At 32.1% G+C, this 23210-nt stretch overlaps 1 protein-coding gene across 1 annotated transcript; it reads right to left on the bottom strand.

The window, feature by feature from the left end:
* Positions 1 to 7160: 7160 nt before the first annotated feature.
* Positions 7161 to 22893, bottom strand: LOC125657566 (probable phosphoglycerate mutase). Its single transcript, XM_048888226.2, has 6 exons — positions 22676 to 22893; positions 18401 to 18610; positions 17771 to 17854; positions 9745 to 9843; positions 8343 to 8451; positions 7161 to 7624 (listed from the first exon to the last, which is right to left on the bottom strand). Exons 1-6 carry the CDS (start codon positions 22802 to 22804, stop codon positions 7503 to 7505), a joined length of 753 nt encoding a protein of 250 aa, XP_048744183.1. The 5' UTR covers positions 22805 to 22893; the 3' UTR covers positions 7161 to 7502.
* Between the last annotated feature and the right edge of the window lie 317 nt (positions 22894 to 23210).

The raw sequence follows: 23210 nt of genomic DNA, 5'->3' as shown, positions 1-23210 counted from the left end.
AGATTGTGGGTTTTTTTGCCTTCAAAATAAATACCTGTAGTGATGGTAGTTGTTTTAAATTATTTATAAATATGATGAACATTGAAATCATCACTATAGCGTCAGAATTTAGAAATTGCAGTGATCTTATTGTGAAAAACGCTTAAGTCATGAAAAATTGGTAACATGAGTACAAATGATCGACTAAGTCGTACTGATGGCCGGTTCCCGCCCAGTTTTTAGTACTTAATTCACAAATCAACAAGTGATTACACGTAGTAATATACAAACTGTAGTGTACTTTTAACACCTCATTGTTAGTATCCGATCGTATTGGTCCTTTTTAAAGATAGAAAATGAACGGATTTCATTTCATTTTAAAATGTCCGTTTTAAAACGGTTTAAGAATTAAATATATCAAAACATTTTAGTAGAAAAAAGCTAGTGTCTTCAAATTAGTAAATATTCTTAGTTGTTAGTGTAAATAATACAAAATAACCCAATAATTTAGGAAAGTTCCTACAACAGGCTACAAAGTTAAGATCTTCGTGTACAAATGAAATTCTGTACTTGCAACAACATATTATTCACGTGTATTGTTATATGTATGTTGAAATGCATTGGTTTTATATCCTCAAAATTGTATCTGTATGTCTACTCACTCTCTACTGTCTTATTTGTATATATTTGTAAATATTGTGTATTTATAACCGATGAACTGTATAGCATAAGGAAATTAAGAATCTGAATCTGTTGAATGGGCACGTCCGATATTAAATGAAAGCTGTATATCCAAGGTCATGAATTCATAGGAAATGTATCCAAAATTATACAGTTCAGTTTGATAATTAAAGATAAGAAAATAACATTTATTGTTGGTTGTCAAACACTTCCTTGCTGGTGTTCAGAAGGTTGATATTCGTACAAAGTTCACACACTAATGAATTGTACTCAAGGATTGATTAAATCCACTCGGAATTTATCTCTGAATTTCATAACTTTTTTTTTTTTTTTTGTTGTTGGTCAAATTGTATTGGAAAATACACTTGATACAAGTAGTGTGTTTTGTTCCAGTGGCTTTGGGTCAGCATCATAAGTGTGTAATACGTATCAAACTTTCTCCGTAAAAAGGACCACTTGTTTTCAAAATGACCTTTTCACACTAAAAGTAAACTGGCTAAACGTGTATATTTCAGTGACCCTGACCACGCATGCGCGGTCACTTTCTACGTGAACGTATCAATCAAATATTTTTTTTTGTTTTTGTTTTTGTGGGTTTTTTTGATTTTGTTTTTTTTGTTTTTTGTTTTTTTGTTTTTGGTTTATTATTATTATTATTCTTTGGTATTTTAGGGGGGGGGGGGTATTTAATATAATACTAATAATGTCTCTGTTGTAATGCAAAATATCTCTACAGCGCTAGTTGATGTTTCCTCAAAAGACTTGGAAAAAAACCTCTGCCTTTTCATCTACTTAGTGTGGCGATATTCAGATAAATGACACTGAAAATTGTTTTACAGATTTCCGACCAGCTGGAATTCTCCCGTACACCACAGCTCTAGGTAAAATTGTCCCTGTAATCAGCTTATCTTAATTACATAGTTGTCCGCTCTAGGACAGACCAACTGCATATAATGAACCATAATCATTTCACATAATTATACTCAAAATGTTCCTTCATGCCTGGTGAAGTTCAGATTAGTAGTCTGTAAATCAGAAAAAGTTGAAACCCTTGTACATATTTTTATGGGTATGATTTGTTCGCTTTGAACGTCTATTCATCTTTCTCGACCTGACGGTGGTCCTCGTACGTATTTCCGGAGATTTTTTTATATACTAAACTCTAGATCTAGAGTTATAGATGAGTATACAGTCAGTGTGTGCGTGCGTGCGTGTGTGGGTGTGTGTATGTAAGTTAATTTAGAATAGACCTTGGACCTAAGACGATAGAAATAGTTTCAAACATTATAACCTCATTTCTTTCCATTCATTCTTTCAAACCACAAGAGGTACATAGCTTTGATTTTGTAATTATATAAACAATATTTCCAAGGGTATAAATATATAAACAAGAGGCCCATGGAACACATCGCTCACCTGGGTCACCTTGGCCCATATCTGAAGATTTTCCATATATATTTGCATGTAAAACCTTAGTCCCTATTGTGGCCCCATCCTACCCCTGGAGGCCATGATTTTTGAAAACTTGAATCTGCATGCAATATGTCAGAAAGCTTTCATGTAAATATCAACTTCTTTGTCCCAATGGTTCTCAGCTCTTCTGCCTCAGTGGTTCAGATAAGATTTTTAAAGATTTTCCTTATATATTTATATTTATATGTAAAATTTTGATCCCATATTGTGGATGCAACCTATATATATATATATATATATATATATATATATATATATATATATATATATATCATATTTTAAATGTTATTCTATTTTTGATGAGCCGTTTGGCTCAAGGATAATAAAGACCTTGAACTTGAACGTATAAACCTCCATACAAGATAATTACCGACTCCACCTTACCTTATTATCGACCCATCCATACAAGATAATTACCGGCCCCTCCATACAAGATAATTACTGACATCTCCATACAAGATAATTACCGACCCCTCCATACAAGATAATTACCGACCCCCCCCCCTACAAGATAATTACCGACTCCACCTAACCTTATTATCGACCCATCCATACAAAATAATTACTGACATCTCCATACAAGATATTTACCGACACCACCATACAAGATAATTACCGATCCCTCCATACAAGATAATTACCGACTCCACTTAACCTTATTATCGACCCGTCCATACAAAATAATTACTGACATCTCCATACAAGATATTTACCGACACCACCATACAAGATAATTACCGACACCATCATACAAGATAATTACCGACACCTACACACTTGTAAGATTATTACCGATAGCTCCATATAAGATAATTACCGATAGCTCCATATAAGATAATTACCGATAGCTCCATATAAGATAATTGCCGACTTCACTATACAAGATAATTGCCGACTTCACCATACAAGATAATTACTGACGCCACCATACAAGATAATTAACGACATCTCCATAGAAGATTATTACCGACACCACCATACCCTCCATACAAGATAATTACTGACACCACCATACAAGATAATTACTGACACCTCCACATAAGATAATTACTGACATCTCCATACAAGATTATTACCGACCCCTCCATACAAGATTATTACCGACACCACCATAGAAGATAATTACCGACCCCTCCATACACGATAATTACTGACATCTCCATACAAGATAATTACCGACACCTCTATATAAAGATATCATTAGAGATAAACGGTGGTTTATTGTTTCTGGAAGATGGCTCCGTGTTTTTACTGACATCTCCATACAAGATTATTACCGACCCCTCCATACAAGATAATTACCGACTCCACCTTACCTTATTATCAACCCCTTCATACAAGATAATTACCGACACCATACAAGATAATTACTGACGCCACCTTACAAGATAAATACCTACACCACCATAAAGATAATTACCAACACCTCCTTACAAGATAATTACCGACACCACCATGCAATATATTACCGACACCACCATAGAAGATAATTACCGACCCCTCCTTACAAGATAATTACCGACCCCTCCATACAAGATAATTACTGACACCACCATAGAAGATAATTACCGACCCCTCCATACACGATAATTACTGACCCCTCCATACAAGATAATTACTGACACCACCATAGAAGATAATTACCGACCCCTCCATACAAAATAATTACCGACCCCTCCATACAAGATTATTACCGTTAACTCCATACAAGATAATTAGCGATAGATCCATACAAGATCATTACCGATACACTGTACCTCAGGCTAAGGTGTTTATTTTCAAGGAAGTTAACTCCTGAGCTGTTCAGTACAACTGCGCAGGATGCTACAACTAAGTATTTAGTGCTTCAATACTGATCCCATTGGTGCAAACATATTACACATTTATTGCTTAACCCTATCCGTGCAGTTGAAATTTTTTGTGTCAATTCAAATTTTGAAAGGGTTTGGCAGGGACTATATTTTGTGGCGGAAGGATTGATTAATCAAAAGTTCTAATTCTGCATGATATTGCAGTTTCTGTTTCATCCAATGTATCGTCTATTTTTATACTCCTGTACAATTATTTCAATTTTATGATTTATGATACAGGTAGTTGAGACTTGGAACTAGTTAAAATGTTGTAATTTATTAACTTGATTGATATATTTTTCCAAATAGAGCACCTATTTTACAAATTTTTTTAATTGATTTACTCGAGATTTTGTATTAAAAAAATCAGTATTTTTGCCAATAATTCAAAAATTTGAATTCCAACTCCCACTTTTTAAAGTTGATTTTAAATTGTAAGACCGGACCTTGAAAATTGTATAAAATTTTACAAATTGACATTACTCCTAATATGTCATTTTAAACTATCAATTTTAATATCATGAAGCTTTTCGTATATCAAGTGCAAAAAGGTCATATATTTCCATTACTAGCATTAATATATTTTTTTATCTGTAGTGTTAGAAGACATGATTATGTATCTATTTTATGTAATGATTGATTGGTGTTGCTTATGTTGTGTTGACACTGACAGAAATATCAAGTTTAATTGAATAAATTTTAAGTGCAAAGAGGTCATGTTTAGAACACTATAGCTCAATAACAAGCGTTGCAACCCATGTTTTTCTGTTTAATTTCCTAATTTTCCCTAAATGTAGAAATCCAAAATACACTTCCCAAAAATTGACATAATTCCAAATCTCAGGTGCGAGCCTCTCTAAATGTGTTTTTATTAGTTATACCGAGAAATGAAAAGAAAAACTCCAATGCTGTTCAATCTGGCTTCTTTTCTTTGATGTTAAAAAAAATACAGGTTGTTGAACTTTGTAAATTTTGGGGGAAATATTTTATACCCATAGCTCTTGGTTTGTCTATCTACCTCCTGTAACAATGAAACATTTATACGTACATGTATAGCTTTCTTGTGTAAAGTTCTACAACTCGTGGCTTTTTACCATGATAATTTGCTGATCAATGTCTCAGACAACAAACACCGCACTAACGCGCGCATTTAGATTTGAAATCCGGGATATAGATACGTCCGGAACTATGCAGGTCAAAATCACCTCTTTTCTTTCTTTTTTTTTTTTTTTTTTTGGTATATCTTTTTCTGCTATTCCTAAATATGCATTTAGATTTTATACGATATCAGCAACCTTAAAGAAGTCCTTCAGAGCATTATAATAATTTTGGCACCACCCTAACACCAAAATCTTACCTCCTATGATCATGAAATTTACAATTTTCATAAAGGACTACCTATCCATTTAGTTTCAATTTAGTAGCAAAAGCAGGTATCATTTAAGTTTTGCATAAATACACTTTATATACCAAGTTTGGCCCCATCCTGGAGTCAGAACCTCTACCCGGGGATCCTGAAAGTTACAATTTCGGTAGAGGCCTTCCTGCTCTACATCATTATGCATTTTGTTTATATTGTAGATATGTAGTTGTAGAGAATATTTTTGAAAATTGTTCAATTTTTGGCAGTTTCTGCCCCGTCCCCGAGGGTGCAGGAGTCCTGAATCCTCCTTGTCCCAAAAACCCTTCATACCAAATTTGAAAGAATCGGAATGGTAGTTATCAATAAGTTAAAAATGTTCTATTGTTCACAAATCCATCAACTAACCATTTTGGCCCCACCCTGATACCAAAACCCCTACCCCTGGGAACATCAAATTTAAATATCCATTTAGTTTCAATTTAGTATCAATAGACTAAAGACGATGTAATTCTAGTGTTGTATACATGAACACTATATTCCAAGTTTGGGTCCACCCTGAGGTCAGAATCCCTACCCTGAGGATCATGAAATTAACCATTTTGGTAGAGGCCTTCCTGCTCTAAATCGCTATGTATTTAGTTTTTCTTATACATGTGTGGTTGTGGAGAAAATTCTCGAAAATTGGTCAAGTTTTGGTAGTTTTTGCGCCACACCTAAGGCGCCAGAGGTGCATGAGTCCTGTAAACTCCCTTATGTCATAAAACATATATATCCAGTTCATAGATACAGGAGTCATGGTGATTTTTAGGTCACCTGAGTACTAAACTCCTGTGACATATTGCAATTGGTTGTTGTCCGTTGTGTGTGAACAATTGAACATCTTGATTTTTTGATAACTACTATTCTGATTCATTTCAAATTTGGTATAAGCATCTTTAGGACAAGGGGGACATCATTTGTAAATTTCAGAAACACTGCCCGAGTCTCTACATACACATAATTACATGTAGGAAGGCTGTTACACAACTTTTGTCACTTCCAGCTAGACGGTTAAATACATTTCTTGTCTGAAACAAAAAAGTGTCCATTCGAATATTCCGAGGTGAAAGATCTATTTTATAAATAAATAAATGTTTATTCAATATATACACACATACATACATAAATACCAAGGATAGCCCATGAAAGCTTATTTCCAATGGGGTCCTTTGTTGTATGGATGGAGGCATTTGGGGGTCATTATGTGGGGGGAAACCAGAGTACCCGGAGGAAACCCAGGTGTCCGAGTGGGCGACCGCCATACCCTCTCACATACAACAACTGCCAATCATGAGGATCAAACTCGGGTCAAAGCAGTGAGGAGCAAGAGCGCTACCTCTACGTTTCATGTGCACCCAGATTAAGAAATTCTTCTTCTGAGTACATCTTATTTAATTAACTGTACTATTTGCATAGATCCCCTCAATATTTCATTTTTTGTACTAAGTAATACAACTGAACTTCCGTATTTCAAACATCGATGTCTCAAATACTATGGATATGTTGAAGTGAGTTGGAAATCCCAACTACATTTTCTTCATGTATTTCAACCTCAATATCTCAAACCCTTAGATATCTTTATGTTTTTTCTTGACCCCATCGTGTTTGAGATAGTCTGTGACCAAATATATAATATGTACAATGCTTGGTTGAAAATCTACCTCTGATTCTTGGAGAAGACAAAATTGTGAAATTGTTTTTGGCCAGTACGTAGATCTAAATTTGGCATTCCAGTGAGCATTAAAGATTCCATAGAAATAACATGATAGTCGTCATTGTTGTTGTCACTTTTATTCCTATAATAATAACATTAGGCAACAGAAATTGGATTTTTAACAATCAATGCACAAAAACAGGGCTAACAAGTTAATCACAAACTTCTTCAATATGCAGTACAACATACGGAAATAGGGAAAACAATATGGCAGCAAAACTATTTACAATTCTCCGTCAGCAAACTACTTTATAACTCACAAGTAGAAGCATTGACTAACTTTCTGATGGGGTAAATCTTCTATAACTTCTGTCATGAGAGAAAACAAAGCACAAGTAATAAATTCAAACTGTCTCTTTCAAGCACTATGTTACCAGGACTACAGAGGTCATGACCTTTGTGATTATTTAGCTTTTCCCTGATTGGCTACTTTCTCCATGGCAGCCTTCACCTGAGCTTCATCAGCCAGATAGAAGTCATTCACATACTTCATGTTTTCATCCATTTCAATTACCAAAGGGATGCCTATGAAAAACAAAAAGTGATTATTTGATGTTTTTAGGTGAAAAAAGATAAAGAACTAAACCTTCATACGGAGTCAAATTTACAAAGTACGAAGTTGTTTCTATAATATCTGGAATAGCTGAAGCCAAACCATAGAACATGAAATACTAAGAATGATATTTACTGAAAAACCAAAACTAAAATACCTATTGATATTGTGTTTCAAGTTTCAGTATAAATTGTACTAACTGGATTTCCATCAGTGTTTGATTACAAATTCACTTGTTTGTGCATAAAAAAGGACAGCTTACAAGGTCAATATCTACTGATATAAGACATTGTGATATTGACAATATCTACTGATATCAGAGAGTGTGATATTGACAATATCTACTGATATCAGACATTGTGATATTGACAATATCTACTGATATCAGACAGTGTGATATTGACAATATCTAGTATTATTTACTGATATCAGAGTGTGAAATTGACAATATCTACTGATATTAGACACATCGTGATATTGACAATATCTACTGATATCAGACAGTGTGATATTGACAATATCTATTGAGATCAGACAGAGCAATATTGAAAATATTTATTGATATCAGACAGTGTGATATTGACAATATCTAGCATTATTTACTGATATCAGAGAGTGTGAAATTGACAATATCGACTGATATCAGACAGAGCAATATTGACAATATGTTTATATCAGGCATGATATTACCTGTGGGGATATTGAGTTCTGGAATTTCCGAGTCCGGGATGTTCTTGAGGTATTTGACTAATGCCCTGAGGCTGTTGCCATGAGCTGAGATTATTACCCTCTGACCAGACTGTAAATAAAAAAATATTGCTTCTGAAATCAAAATGTTGAAATATTCATAGAGTTCTAAAATCGAAATGTAGAAATATCCACGGAGTGTTAATAATTCTCCAGTGTGGAAATATCCACAGAGTGTTACTACTTCTCTAGATCTGGATATTTCCTCTTAAATAAATGACAAAATCATGATATAAGCATAAACTTAAACTCTTCATAAAGTCAAAGAAAAGCAGTATTTCACTGAAATTAATATTTCGCTGCATCACTACAAATTTCACAAGCTATGCACACCTGAAATTAACAAAGCATCTCTGAGATGACTGCAGTAAAAGTATAATATTATATTCTCTAAATTTACAATTCCTTTATTTGTTAAACTTAGATCCGAGTAATTATTCATGAAAGCACACACAGCATGTCTAATAAGAAAACTTGTAAAAATTCTAAACATAACAAGATTCTGTAAGTAATGCATAGCATTACATATGTCCCCTACCTGTCCCAAGTCAAAATGATTTGAACAAACTTAAATATGCACTATTTCAGGAAGCTTTCATGTAAATCTTAGCTCTTCTGGCTCAGTGGTTCTTGAAAAGAAGATTTTTAAAGATTTTCCCTATATATTTCTATGTAAAATACCCCCATTGTGGCCCAACCTACTCCTGGGAGCCCTGATTTTTGCAAACTTGAATCTACACTATGTCAGGAAGCTTTCATGTAAATGTAAACTTCTCTGGCCCAGTAGTTCTTAAGAAGATTTTTAAAGATTTTCCCTATATATTTCTATGTAAAACTTTGATCCCATATTGTGGACCCAACCTACCCCTGGGGGCCATGATTTGAACAAACTGAAATCTGCAATATTTCAGGAAGCTTTCATGTAAATTTCAGCTCTTCTGGCTGAGTGGTTCTTTACAAGATTTTTAAATGACTCCACTATTTTTGCATTTTAGTGATTAACTCCCCTTTGAAAAAGGGTATTGCCCTTCATTTGCAGAAACTTTAAGGATGCTTTTTGCCAAGTTTGGTTGAAATTGGACCTGTGGTTCTGGAGAAGATCGAGGTCGAAAATGTAAAAAGTTACAGACAGACGGACGAGCAGAGAGATAGACAAAATGCTATCAGAAAAGCTCAAATGAGCTTTCAGTTCAGGTGAGCTATAAAGTCCAGAGAACCAAGTTGTGACAGATGGACAGACGGACGGAGTGCAAACTATAGCCCCCCTCACTTTCACCAGTAGCAGCAGAAAATTTACATTTCTTTAATGTTTACATTTGTTTAATGCATAAGAACAGTTATTTACTTTGATGGTTGGAACTATGGCATCATGCCAGTACGGAAGAACTCGGGCCACAGTGTCCTTCAAACATTCACAGGCTGGGACGACGGTGGTGTCATATTGCTATAAAATTTACAAAAACATGAATAAAACATGGCTGTTTTTAAAACTCTGCGTACATCTACATACATAGATACATCTGTGGTACGCTTAGCTTACATTATCACAACACAATGAACAGGAACTAAATCTGTATTGCGTACCATGATATAGTTTAATATTGTATAATGCGTAGCTTGTACATTTCAAGAATTATACTATTGAGTGTGTATGATTATAGAATTATACTATTGAGTGTGTGTGATTATAGAATTATACTATGAGTGTGTATGATTATAGAATTATACTATGAGTGTGTATGATTATAGAATTATACTATTGTGTGTGATTATAGAATTATACTATTGAGTGTGTGTGATTATAGAATTATACTATGAGTGTGTGTGATTATAGAATTATACTATTGAGTGTGTATGATTATAGAATTATACTATGAGTGTGTATGATTATAGAATTATACTATGAGTGTGTGTGATTATAGAATTATACTATGAGTGTGTGTGATTATAGAATTATACTATTGAGTGTGTGTGATTATAGAATTATATTATGAGTGTGTGTGATTATAGAATTATACTATGAGTGTGTGTGATTATAGAATTATACTATGAGTGTGTATGATTATAGAATTATACTATTGTGTATGATTATAGAATTATACTATTGAGTGTGTATGATTATAGAATTATACTATTGAGTGTGTGTGATTATAGAATTATACTATGAGTGTGTATGATTATAGAATTATACTATGAGTGTGTATGATTATAGAATTATACTATTGAGTGTGTATGATTATAGAATTATACTATGAGTGTGTATGATTATAGAATTATACTATTGTGTATGATTATAGAATTATACTATGAGTGTGTATGATTATAGAATTATACTATTGAGTGTGTGTGATTATAGAATTATACTATGAGTGTGTATGATTAGAGAATTATACTATTGAGTGTGTATGATTATAGAATTATACTATGAGTGTGTGTGATTATAGAATTATACTATTGTGTGTGATTATAGAATTATACTATTGTGTATGATTATAGAATTATACTATGAGTGTGTATGATTATAGAATTATACTATGAGTGTGTGTGATTATAGAATTATACTATTGTGTATGATTATAGAATTATACTATGAGTGTGTATGATTATAGAATTATACTATGAGTGTGTGTGATTATAGAATTATATTATGAGTGTGTGTGATTATAGAATTATACTATGAGTGTGTATGATTATAGAATTATACTATTGAGTGTGTGTGATTATAGAATTATACTATGAGTGTGTATGATTATAGAATTATACTATTGAGTGTGTGTGATTATAGAATTATACTATTGTGTATGATTATAGAATTATACTATGAGTGTGTGTGATTATAGAATTATACTATGAGTGTGTATGATTATAGAATTATATTATGAGTGTGTATGATTATAGAATTATACTATTGAGTGTGTGTGATTATAGAATTATACTATGAGTGTGTATGATTATAGAATTATACTATTGAGTGTGTGTGATTATAGAATTATACTATTGTGTATGATTATAGAATTATACTATTGAGTGTGTATGATTATAGAATTATACTATGAGTGTGTATGATTATAGAATTATACTATTGAGTGTGTGTGATTATAGAATTATACTATGAGTGTGTATGATTATAGAATTATACTATTGAGTGTGTGTGATTATAGAATTATACTATTGTGTATGATTATAGAATTATACTATGAGTGTGTGTGATTATAGAATTATACTATGAGTGTGTATGATTATAGAATTATATTATGAGTGTGTGTGATTATAGAATTATACTATGAGTGTGTGTGATTATAGAATTATATTATGAGTGTGTATGATTATAGAATTATACTATTGTGTATGATTATAGAATTATACTATGAGTGTGTATGATTATAGAATTATACTATGAGTGTGTATGATTATAGAATTATATTATGAGTGTGTATGATTATAGAATTATACTATGAGTGTTTATGATTATAGAATTATACTATTGTGTATGATTATAGAATTATACTATGAGTGTGTATGATTATAGAATTATACTATGAGTGTGTGTGATTATAGAATTATACTATGAGTGTGTATGATTATAGAATTATACTATTGAGTGTGTGTGATTATAGAATTATACTATTGTGTGTGTGATTATAGAATTATACTATGAGTGTGTATGATTATAGAATTATACTATTGTGTGTGATTATAGAATTATACTATTGTGTGTGATTATAGAATTATACTATTGTGTGTGATTATAGAATTATACTATGAGTGTGTATGATTATAGAATTATACTATTGAGTGTGTGTGATTATAGAATTATACTATTGAGTGTGTATGATTATAGAATTATACTATGAGTGTGTATGATTATAGAATTATACTATGAGTGTGTGTGATTATATAATTATACTATTGTGTATGATTATAGAATTATACTATGAGTGTGTATGATTATAGAATTATACTATTGTGTATGATTATAGAATTATACTATGAGTGTGTGTGATTATAGAATTATATTATGAGTGTGTATGATTATAGAATTATATTATGAGTGTGTGTGATTATAGAATTATATTATGAGTGTGTATGATTATAGAATTATATTATGAGTGTGTATGATTATAGAATTATACTATTGTGTATGATTATAGAATTATACTATGAGTGTGTATGATTATAGAATTACACTATGAGTGTGTATGATTATAGAATTATACTATTGAGTGTGTATGATTATAGAATTATACTATGAGTGTGTATGATTATAGAATTATACTATTGAGTGTGTGTGATTATAGAATTATACTATGAGTGTGTATGATTATAGAATTATACTATTGTGTGTGTATGATTATAGAATTATACTATGAGTGTGTATGATTATAGAATTATACTATTGAGTGTGTGTGATTATAGAATTATACTATTGTGTGTGTATGATTATAGAATTATACTATTGAGTGTGTGTGATTATAGAATTATACTATGAGTGTGTATGATTATAGAATTATACTATGAGTGTGTATGATTATAGAATTATACTATGAGTGTGTGTGATTATAGAATTATACTATTGTGTGTGTGATTATAGAATTATATTATGAGTGTGTATGATTATAGAATTATACTATGAGTGTGTATGATTATAGAATTATACTATTGAGTGTGTATGATTATAGAATTATACTATTGTGTATGTGATTATAGAATTATACTATTGAGTGTGTGTGATTATAGAATTATACTATTGTGTGTGTGATTATAGAATTATATTATGAGTGTGTATGATTATAGAATTATACTATGAGTGTGTATGATTATAGAATTATACTATTGAGTGTGTATGATTATAGAATTATACTATGAGTGTGTGTGATTATAGAATTATACTATGAGTGTGTGTGATTATAGAATTATACTATTGAGTGTGTGTGATTATAGAATTATACTATGAGTGTGTTTGATTATAGAATTATACTATGAGTGTGTGTGATTATAGAATTATATTATTGAGTGTGTGTGATTATAGAATTATACTATGAGTGTGTGTGATTATAGAATTATACTATGAGTGTGTGTGATTATAGAATTATACTATTGTGTGTGTGATTATAGAATTATACTATTGAGTGTGTTTGATTATAGAATTATACTATGAGTGTGTGTGATTATAGAATTATACTATGAGTGTGTGTGATTATAGAATTATACTATTGTGTGTGTGATTATAGAATTATACTATGAGTGTGTGTGATTATAGAATTATACTATTGAGTGTGTATGATTATAGAATTATACTATGAGTGTGTTTGATTATAGAATTATACTATGAGTGTGTGTGATTATAGAATTATATTATGAGTGTGTATGATTATAGAATTATATTATGAGTGTGTGTGATTATAGAATTATACTATGAGTGTGTATGATTATAGAATTATATTATGAGTGTGTGTGATTATAGAATTATATTATGAGTGTGTATGATTATAGAATTATACTATGAGTGTGTATGATTATAGAATTATATTATGAGTGTGTGTGATTATAGAATTATACTCTTGAGTGTGTGTGATTATAGAATTATACTATTGTGTATGATTATAGAATTATACTATGAGTGTGTATGATTATAGAATTATACTATGAGTGTGTGTATGATTATAGAATTATACTATGAGTGTGTGTGATTATAGAATTATACTATGAGTGTGTGTGATTATAGAATTATATTATGAGTGTGTGTGATTATAGAATTATACTATGAGTGTGTATGATTATAGAATTATACTATTGTGTGTGTGTGATTATAGAATTATACTATTGAGTGTGTATGATTATAGAATTATACTATGAGTGTGTATGATTATAGAATTATATTATGAGTGTGTGTGATTATAGAATTATATTATGAGTGTGTGTGATTATAGAATTATACTATGAGTGTGTGTGATTATAGAATTATATTATGAGTGTGTATGATTATAGAATTATACTATTGTGTGTGTGTGATTATAGAATTATACTATTGAGTGTGTATGATTATAGAATTATACTATGAGTGTGTATGATTATAGAATTATACTATGAGTGTGTGTGATTATAGAATTATATTATGAGTGTGTGTGATTATAGAATTATATTATGAGTGTGTGTGATTATAGAATTATACTATGAGTGTGTGTGATTATAGAATTATACTATTGTGTGTGTATGATTATAGAATTATACTATTGAGTGTGTGTGATTATAGAATTATACTATGAGTGTGTGTGTGATTATAGAATTATACAATGAGTGTATGTGATTATAGAATTATACTATGAGTGTGTATGATTATAGAATTACACTATGAGTGTGTATGATTATAGAATTATATTATGAGTGTGTATGATTATAGAATTATACTATGAGTGTTTATGATTATAGAATTATACTATTGTGTATGATTATAGAATTATACTATGAGTGTGTATGATTATAGAATTATACTATGAGTGTGTGTGATTATAGAATTATACTATTGAGTGTGTATGATTATAGAATTATACTATTGAGTGTGTATGATTATAGAATTATACTATGAGTGTGTATGATTATAGAATTATACTATGAGTGTGTATGATTATAGAATTATACTATGAGTGTTTATGATTATAGAATTATACTATTGAGTGTGTATGATTATAGAATTATACTATGAGTGTGTGTGATTATAGAATTATACTATTGTGTGTATGATTATAGAATTATACTATTGTGTGTGTATGATTATAGAATTATACTATTGAGTGTGTATGATTATAGAATTATACTATTGTGTGTGTGATTATAGAATTATACTATTGAGTGTGTGTGATTATAGAATTATACTATTGTGTGTGTGATTATAGAATTATATTATGAGTGTGTATGATTATAGAATTATACTATGAGTGTGTATGATTATAGAATTATACTATGAGTGTTTATGATTATAGAATTATACTATTGTGTATGATTATAGAATTATACTATGAGTGTGTATGATTATAGAATTACACTATGAGTGTGTATGATTATAGAATTATACTATTGTGTATGATTATAGAATTATATTATGAGTGTGTATGATTATAGAATTATACTATGAGTGTGTATGATTATAGAATTATACTATTGAGTGTGTGTGATTATAGAATTATACTATGAGTGTGTGTGATTATAGAATTATACTATGAGTGTGTGTGATTATAGAATTATATTATGAGTGTGTATGATTATAGAATTATATTATAAGTGTGTGTGATTATAGAATTATACTATGAGTGTGTATGATTATAGAATTATACTATTGAGTGTGTATGATTATAGAATTATACTATGAGTGTGTGTGATTATAGAATTATACTATGAGTGTGTATGATTATAGAATTATATTATGAGTGTGTATGATTATAGAATTATACTATGAGTGTGTATGATTATAGAATTATACTATTGTGTATGATTATAGAATTATACTATGAGTGTGTATGATTATAGAATTATATTATGAGTGTGTGTGATTATAGAATTATATTATGAGTGTGTATGATTATAGAATTATACTATGAGTGTGTATGATTATAGAATTATATTATGAGTGTGTATGATTATAGAATTATACTATGAGTGTGTGTGATTATAGAATTATACTATGAGTGTGTGTGATTATAGAATTATATTATGAGTGTGTGTGATTATAGAATTATACTATGAGTGTGTATGATTATAGAATTATACTATTGAGTGTGTGTGATTATAGAATTATACTATTGAGTGTGTGTGATTATAGAATTATACTATTGTGTATGATTATAGAATTATACTATGAGTGTGTATGATTATAGAATTATACTATGAGTGTGTGTATGATTATAGAATTATACTATGAGTGTGTGTGATTATAGAATTATACTATGAGTGTGTGTGATTATAGAATTATATTATGAGTGTGTGTGATTATAGAATTATACTATGAGTGTGTATGATTATAGAATTATACTATTGTGTATGATTATAGAATTATACTATGAGTGTGTATGATTATAGAATTATATTATGAGTGTGTGTGATTATAGAATTATATTATGAGTGTGTATGATTATAGAATTATACTATGAGTGTGTATGATTATAGAATTATATTATGAGTGTGTATGATTATAGAATTATACTATGAGTGTGTGTGATTATAGAATTATACTATGAGTGTGTGTGATTATAGAATTATATTATGAGTGTGTGTGATTATAGAATTATACTATGAGTGTGTATGATTATAGAATTATACTATTGAGTGTGTGTGATTATAGAATTATACTATTGAGTGTGTGTGATTATAGAATTATACTATTGTGTATGATTATAGAATTATACTATGAGTGTGTATGATTATAGAATTATACTATGAGTGTGTGTATGATTATAGAATTATACTATGAGTGTGTGTGATTATAGAATTATACTATGAGTGTGTGTGATTATAGAATTATATTATGAGTGTGTGTGATTATAGAATTATACTATGAGTGTGTATGATTATAGAATTATACTATTGTGTGTGTGTGATTATAGAATTATACTATGAGTGTGTGTGATTATAGAATTATATTATGAGTGTGTGTGATTATAGAATTATACTATGAGTGTGTGTGATTATAGAATTATACTATTGAGTGTGTGTGATTATAGAATTATACTATGAGTGTGTGTGATTATAGAATTATACTATGAGTGTGTGTGATTATAGAATTATACTATGAGTGTGTGTGATTATAGAATTATACTATGAGTGTGTGTGATTAAAGAATTATACTATTGTGTATGATTATAGAATTATACTATTGAGTGTGTGTGATTATAGAATTATACTATGAGTGTGTATGATTATAGAATTATACTATTGAGTGTGTGTGATTATAGAATTATACTATGAGTAGTGATACCTGCTGATTATAGAATTATACTATGAGTTGTGATACCTGCTGATTATAGAATTATACTATGAGTTGTGATACCTGCTGATTATAGAATTATACTATGAGTGTGTATGATTATAGAATTATACTATGAGTAGTGATACCTGCTGATTATAGAATTATACTATGAGTGTGTGTGATTATAGAATTATACTATGTATGTGTGTGATTATAGAATTATACTATGTATGTGTGTGATTATAGAATTATACTATGAGTTGTGATACCTGCTGATTATAGAATTATACTATGAGTTGTGATACCTGCTGATTATAGAATTATACTATGAGTTGTGATACCTGCTGATTATAGAATTATACTATGAGTAGTGATATCTGTTGATTTCTTGTCTATGATTTTATAAACTTACACTGTAACGTCTGTCATTAGCTGACCATTCTGGATCTGTCGGCTTCAGGGCTGGGGGAGGGGTGTCATAGGACCTACGCCAAATCTACAAAACATGAATATCAAGCCAGTTCTAAATGTTTCTACAACTCTACAACTCTAATACAAATATAGGAAAATGAGCAGGATATTTCATATCAGCTGTGGTTATAATTCTAAAACATAATAATTACAGTGTTCACCTTGATTCTTTATTTCACACTGAACACAATGTCCATATTGTAAATCTATGTTAAAAAAGACAATAACGAAGTTAAAGTATGAGACAGACTGAAAGTAAAATGGCCCAATCTTTGACGTCAGGGGCATAAAAACAAACTTTGGAAACTTATTTTGAAGGTCATGCACTTCACAATGAATTCCTCTCTGCGAGACATTAAATCAAACGACCAATGAGAGCAGGCAATTCTTAATGAGACAGTAAATCAAATGACCAATGAGAGCGGGCAATTCTTAATGAGACAGTAAATCAAACAACCAATGAGAGTGGACAATTCTTAATGACACATTAAATCAAATGACCAATGAGAGCGGGCAATTCTTAATGACACATTAAATTAAACGACCAATGAGAGTAGGTTTCTTTCATTACCTTGACTTGTGCCTCCCCATACTTGGCTGCTGTCTCTGCTTTGTTTAAGCCCTGCAGCGCCCCGTAGTGCCGTTCGTTCAGCCTCCAGTGTCTTTGAACAGGAATCCAGTGGAGATCCAGCTCTTCCTGAACCATGTACAGAGTTTTTATCGCTCTCTTCAGCACGCTAGTGAACGCAATGTCAAACTGGTACCCCTTCTCTTTTAACATCTAAAGGAGAGAAAAAAAATCTAACAGAGACAGTTCCATTGCTATTAAGAGATGTGGTGTGAAGGTCACATGTTATTACTGGACACAGATAAAAGAGCTAGACATGGTGTTAGATGCAGTGTTCTGTGAATGACAGAAATCCCACAGACCCGATGGTGTGATTTGTCCCATGTGTCTGTAATGTTGTAAGACAAGCATTCTAAGAGAATTGCTTGGCAATACATAGTTACTCAGCAAATAAACAATGGACCGGAACAATACATAGTTACTCAGCAAATAAACAATGCACCGGAACAATACATTGTTACTCAGCAAATAAACAATGCACCGGAACAGTACATAGTTACTCAGTAAATAACCAATGCACCAGAACAGTACATAGTTACTCAGCAAATAAACAATGCACCAGAACAGTACATAGTTACTCAGCAAATAAACAATGCACCGGAACAGTACATAGTTACTCTGTAAATAACCAATGCACCAGAACAATACATAGTTACTCAGCAAATAAACAATGCACCGGAACAATACATAGTTACTCAGTAAATAAACAATGCACCGGAACAGTACATAGTTACTCAGCAAATAAACAATGCACCAGAACAGTACATAGTTACTCAGCAAATAAACAATGCACCGGAACAATACATAGTTACTCAGCAAATAAACAATGCACCGGAACAGTACATAGTTACTCAGTAAATAACCAATGCACCAGAACAATACATAGTTACTCAGCAAATAAACAATGTACAGGAACAATACATAGTCTCAGCAAATATTCAATGGACCGGAACAATACATTTTCAGCATTCATGTATGCTGATAGTACATTATGACCTTCCATGAAATCTTGACATGCATCAACTAAATCAATTAAAACTGATTTCTCAAATATCAGCCTGTTTTTAAAAAGAGGACCATGGGCTACATCGCTCGCCTGATCTCCTGCATTTTCCCCATGTGAAATATTACACCACAATTTCATCCCCTTTTATAATGCAAACCACAGACCCTTATAACATAAGTCGTAATGGGTGTCCTTTTAATTTAAACAATATTCCATTCACAAAATGAATAGGATTGAGCAGCAGGCAGGGCCTAATTTAGCCCTCTCCCTATATATAGATGTCATTAGCCCTCTCCCTATATATGGGTGCCCTTAGCCCTCTCCCTATATCCCTATATATGGGTGTCCTTTATAGCTCTCTCCCTATACCCCTATATATGGGTGTCCTTAGCTCTCTCCCTATATCCCTATATATAGATGTCATTAGCTCTCTCCCTATATCCCTATATATGGGTGTCCTTAGCTCTCTCCCTATATCTCTATATATGGGTGTCCTTAGCTCTCTCCCTATATCCCTATATATGGGTGTCCTTAGCTCTCTCCCTATATCCCTATATATGGGTGTCCTTAGCTCTCTCCCTATATATGGGTGTCCTTAGCTCTCTCCCTATATCTCTATATATGGGTGTCCTTAGCTCTCTCCCAATATCCCTATATACAGGTGTCCTTAGCTCTCTCCCTATATCCCTATATATGGGTGTCCTTAGCTATCTCCCTATATCCCTATATATGGGTGTCCTTAGCTCTCTCCCTATATCCCTATATATAGATGTCATTAGCTCTCTCCCTATATATGGGTGTCCTTAGCTCTCTCCCTATATATGGGTGTCCTTAGCTCTCTCCCTATATCTCTATATATGGGTGTCCTTAGCTCTCTCCCAATATCCCTATATACGGGTGTCCTTAGCTCTCTCCCTATATCCCTATATATGGGTGTCCTTAGCTATCTCCCTATATCCCTATATATGGGTGTCCTTAGCTCTCTCCCTATATCCCTATATATGGGTGTCCTTAGCTCTCTCCCTATATCCCTATATATGGGTGTCCTTAGCCCTCTCCCTAAATCCCTATATATGAGTGTCCTTAGCTCTCTCCCTATATCCCTATATATAGATGTCATTAGCTCTCTCCCTATATATGGGTGTCCTTAGCTCTCTCCCTATATATGGGTGTCCTTAGCTCTCTCCCTATATATGGGTGTCCTTAGCTCTCTCCCTATATCTCTATATATGGGTGTCCTTAGCTCTCTCCCAATATCCCTATATACGGGTGTCCTTAGCTCTCTCCCTATATCCCTATATATGGGTGTCCTTAGCTATCTCCCTATATCCCTATATATGGGTGTCCTTAGCTCTCTCCCTATATCCCTATATACGGGTGTCCTTAGCTCTCTCCCTATATCCCTATATATGGGTGTCCTTAGCTATCTCCCTATATCCCTATATATGGGTGTCCTTAGCTATCTCCCTATATCCCTATATATGGGTGTCCTTAGCTCTCTCCCTATATCCCTATATATAGATGTCATTAGCTCTCTCCCTATATATGGGTGTCCTTAGCTCTCTCCCTATATATGGGTGTCCTTAGCTCTCTCCCTATATCTCTATATATGGGTGTCCTTAGCTCTCTCCCAATATCCCTATATACGGGTGTCCTTAGCTCTCTCCCTATATCCCTATATATGGGTGTCCTTAGCTCTCTCCCTATATCCCTATATATGGGTGTCCTTAGCCCTCTCCCTATATATATGGGTGTCCTTAGCTCTCTCCCTATATCCCTATATACGGGTGTCCTTAGCTCTCTCTCTGAATCTATACTTTCATTTGCCAGTCACACTTTCATATTAATTCTACAGAATACAGATTCAATGGGAGGAAAATTTTAAATGAATTATCCAAAATACCGCTAACTTTAATCCCTTTTGTGGCAACTGGCCCTACCCTGGCCTCAGGTTTCAACAAAATTGTGTAATCTTCATCATATAGGGAATTTTCCTATTACTATTATACATGTAATTGTAAATCGAAGCTCCATCAAGAACACAGGGATCATTATACATGTTAACCCTGTGTAAAAGTGAGTCTGATGCTTGTATGTTCCAATGTGAAACTTTGAACCCCTATTGAGATTTGGTGTAAACAAACTTATAGCTATTAATATATAAAGGCATGCATTATTATTAATTTGACAAATTGTACACTTTAAAGAAATAAATTTCATATACTCCTACATTCCTAAAATTTTCCCATATATTCCTTTGAAAACTATCAAAATGGGTTAAACTGAATTTTTCGCTCACAACTTTTCGTTTAGACATCTTACTAACTACCTATCACTATGAAACTTGCTTTTCTTACCTCTACATATAGTGTCCATCCTACAGTAAATCAAGTTCATTATTTCTGACCCCAAAACTCACATTTGTAAAGGTAAGAAATTTATGCAAATTCATAGCGATAGGGAGTTAATAAGATAAGGCGAAAAGTTGGAAGTGGGCGAGAAATTCAGTTTGACCCATTTTTTAAAGTGCATCAAGTGACCTAAGTTCAAGCAAGATTTCCCAAATCATTTGTGTGACATTGATCTTAGATTCAGAAGAGGCATCTGTCCAAATACCCAGCCTCAATGAATCTCATTGAGAACTTCCAAATTATGAATTTCGGCTGTTTACAGCTGTCGCAGGCAGCAAGGTTTAGATAGTCCATCGTCAGATAGTTTAGTTGCTAGTGCACCTCATTAAAATTTCCGGTGGCTAGGTGATCTGTTTCAATGAATTTTCTCCATTACAGGGATGTTGCTGGGTCCCATAAGTTAATTAGTAGATAGCTCAGGTGGCTAGAAATGTTCAAACCAACCTTTTATTTCTCAAAACTTTACTTGCCTTTATCATCTAAGTAATGTCTTCAGCTATGATAGTTCACACAAGATTTACAGGAGTTATCCCCCTTTGAACAGTTACACTGCATTAGTGCAATAATTATAAACGGCTAGGTTGATTCCTTCAACAGTTCAAAGCTACTCCATCTCATCAATAGTGAATACTAAATTATATGTCTCGCATTGTACATTGTTTTAACCTCAGATCATTTGAGGTTTTTTCTCTAGTAATCGCTATTCCCTTCATAAGCTATATATTCTTCTACAAGTTGAAGGCAATCACCCATCAACTTGTTCAAGTAGAAATAGTCAATAGAGGAAACTCAAGTTAGTACCTTTCCTGCATTTTTGGCTTCTTCTATTCCTGTACTCGATAAATCAGCGTCATGCCATCCACAAAACAGATTCTGCTTATTCCATTCGCTTTCTCCATGACGCACACATACTAACGTATATTTAGCCATTCCACAAAATTTACTGCTCTTCCTTACCGGTGACAACGTGACCTTGATCAGTGGCCTTGAGATTCTAATATTCTGTCGGATATGATGATGCGAATATCCGGAAAGATAATAAAATTGTAAATGTCAAACAACAAACGGCCGAGGAATCCGGATATTCTACGCAACACGATATCCTGCAATTGTTTTGCATTTCAAATTGCAGTATTTACAATGACAAAGAAGTTTGGAAACATGAAAGTCTACCTTTTTTTGAACATTAAATATATAAAGAACACAACAGAGACGAAATGTCAACTGTAACTGTGTATTAGATGGTAATTTTTCTTTAAAAAAACATTTGTTGGGTGAAAATCTTAGATTATTTGTCTGGAAATAGGAAATTATTTGAAAGCCAAAATTTTACACC

Source organism: Ostrea edulis, chromosome 9 (assembly GCF_947568905.1).
Source record: "Ostrea edulis chromosome 9, xbOstEdul1.1, whole genome shotgun sequence".
Classification (NCBI taxonomy): Eukaryota; Metazoa; Mollusca; class Bivalvia; order Ostreida; family Ostreidae; genus Ostrea; species Ostrea edulis.
Note: the sequence above shows the minus strand (reverse complement) of the source record. Positions and strands in the feature narration are given on the sequence as shown.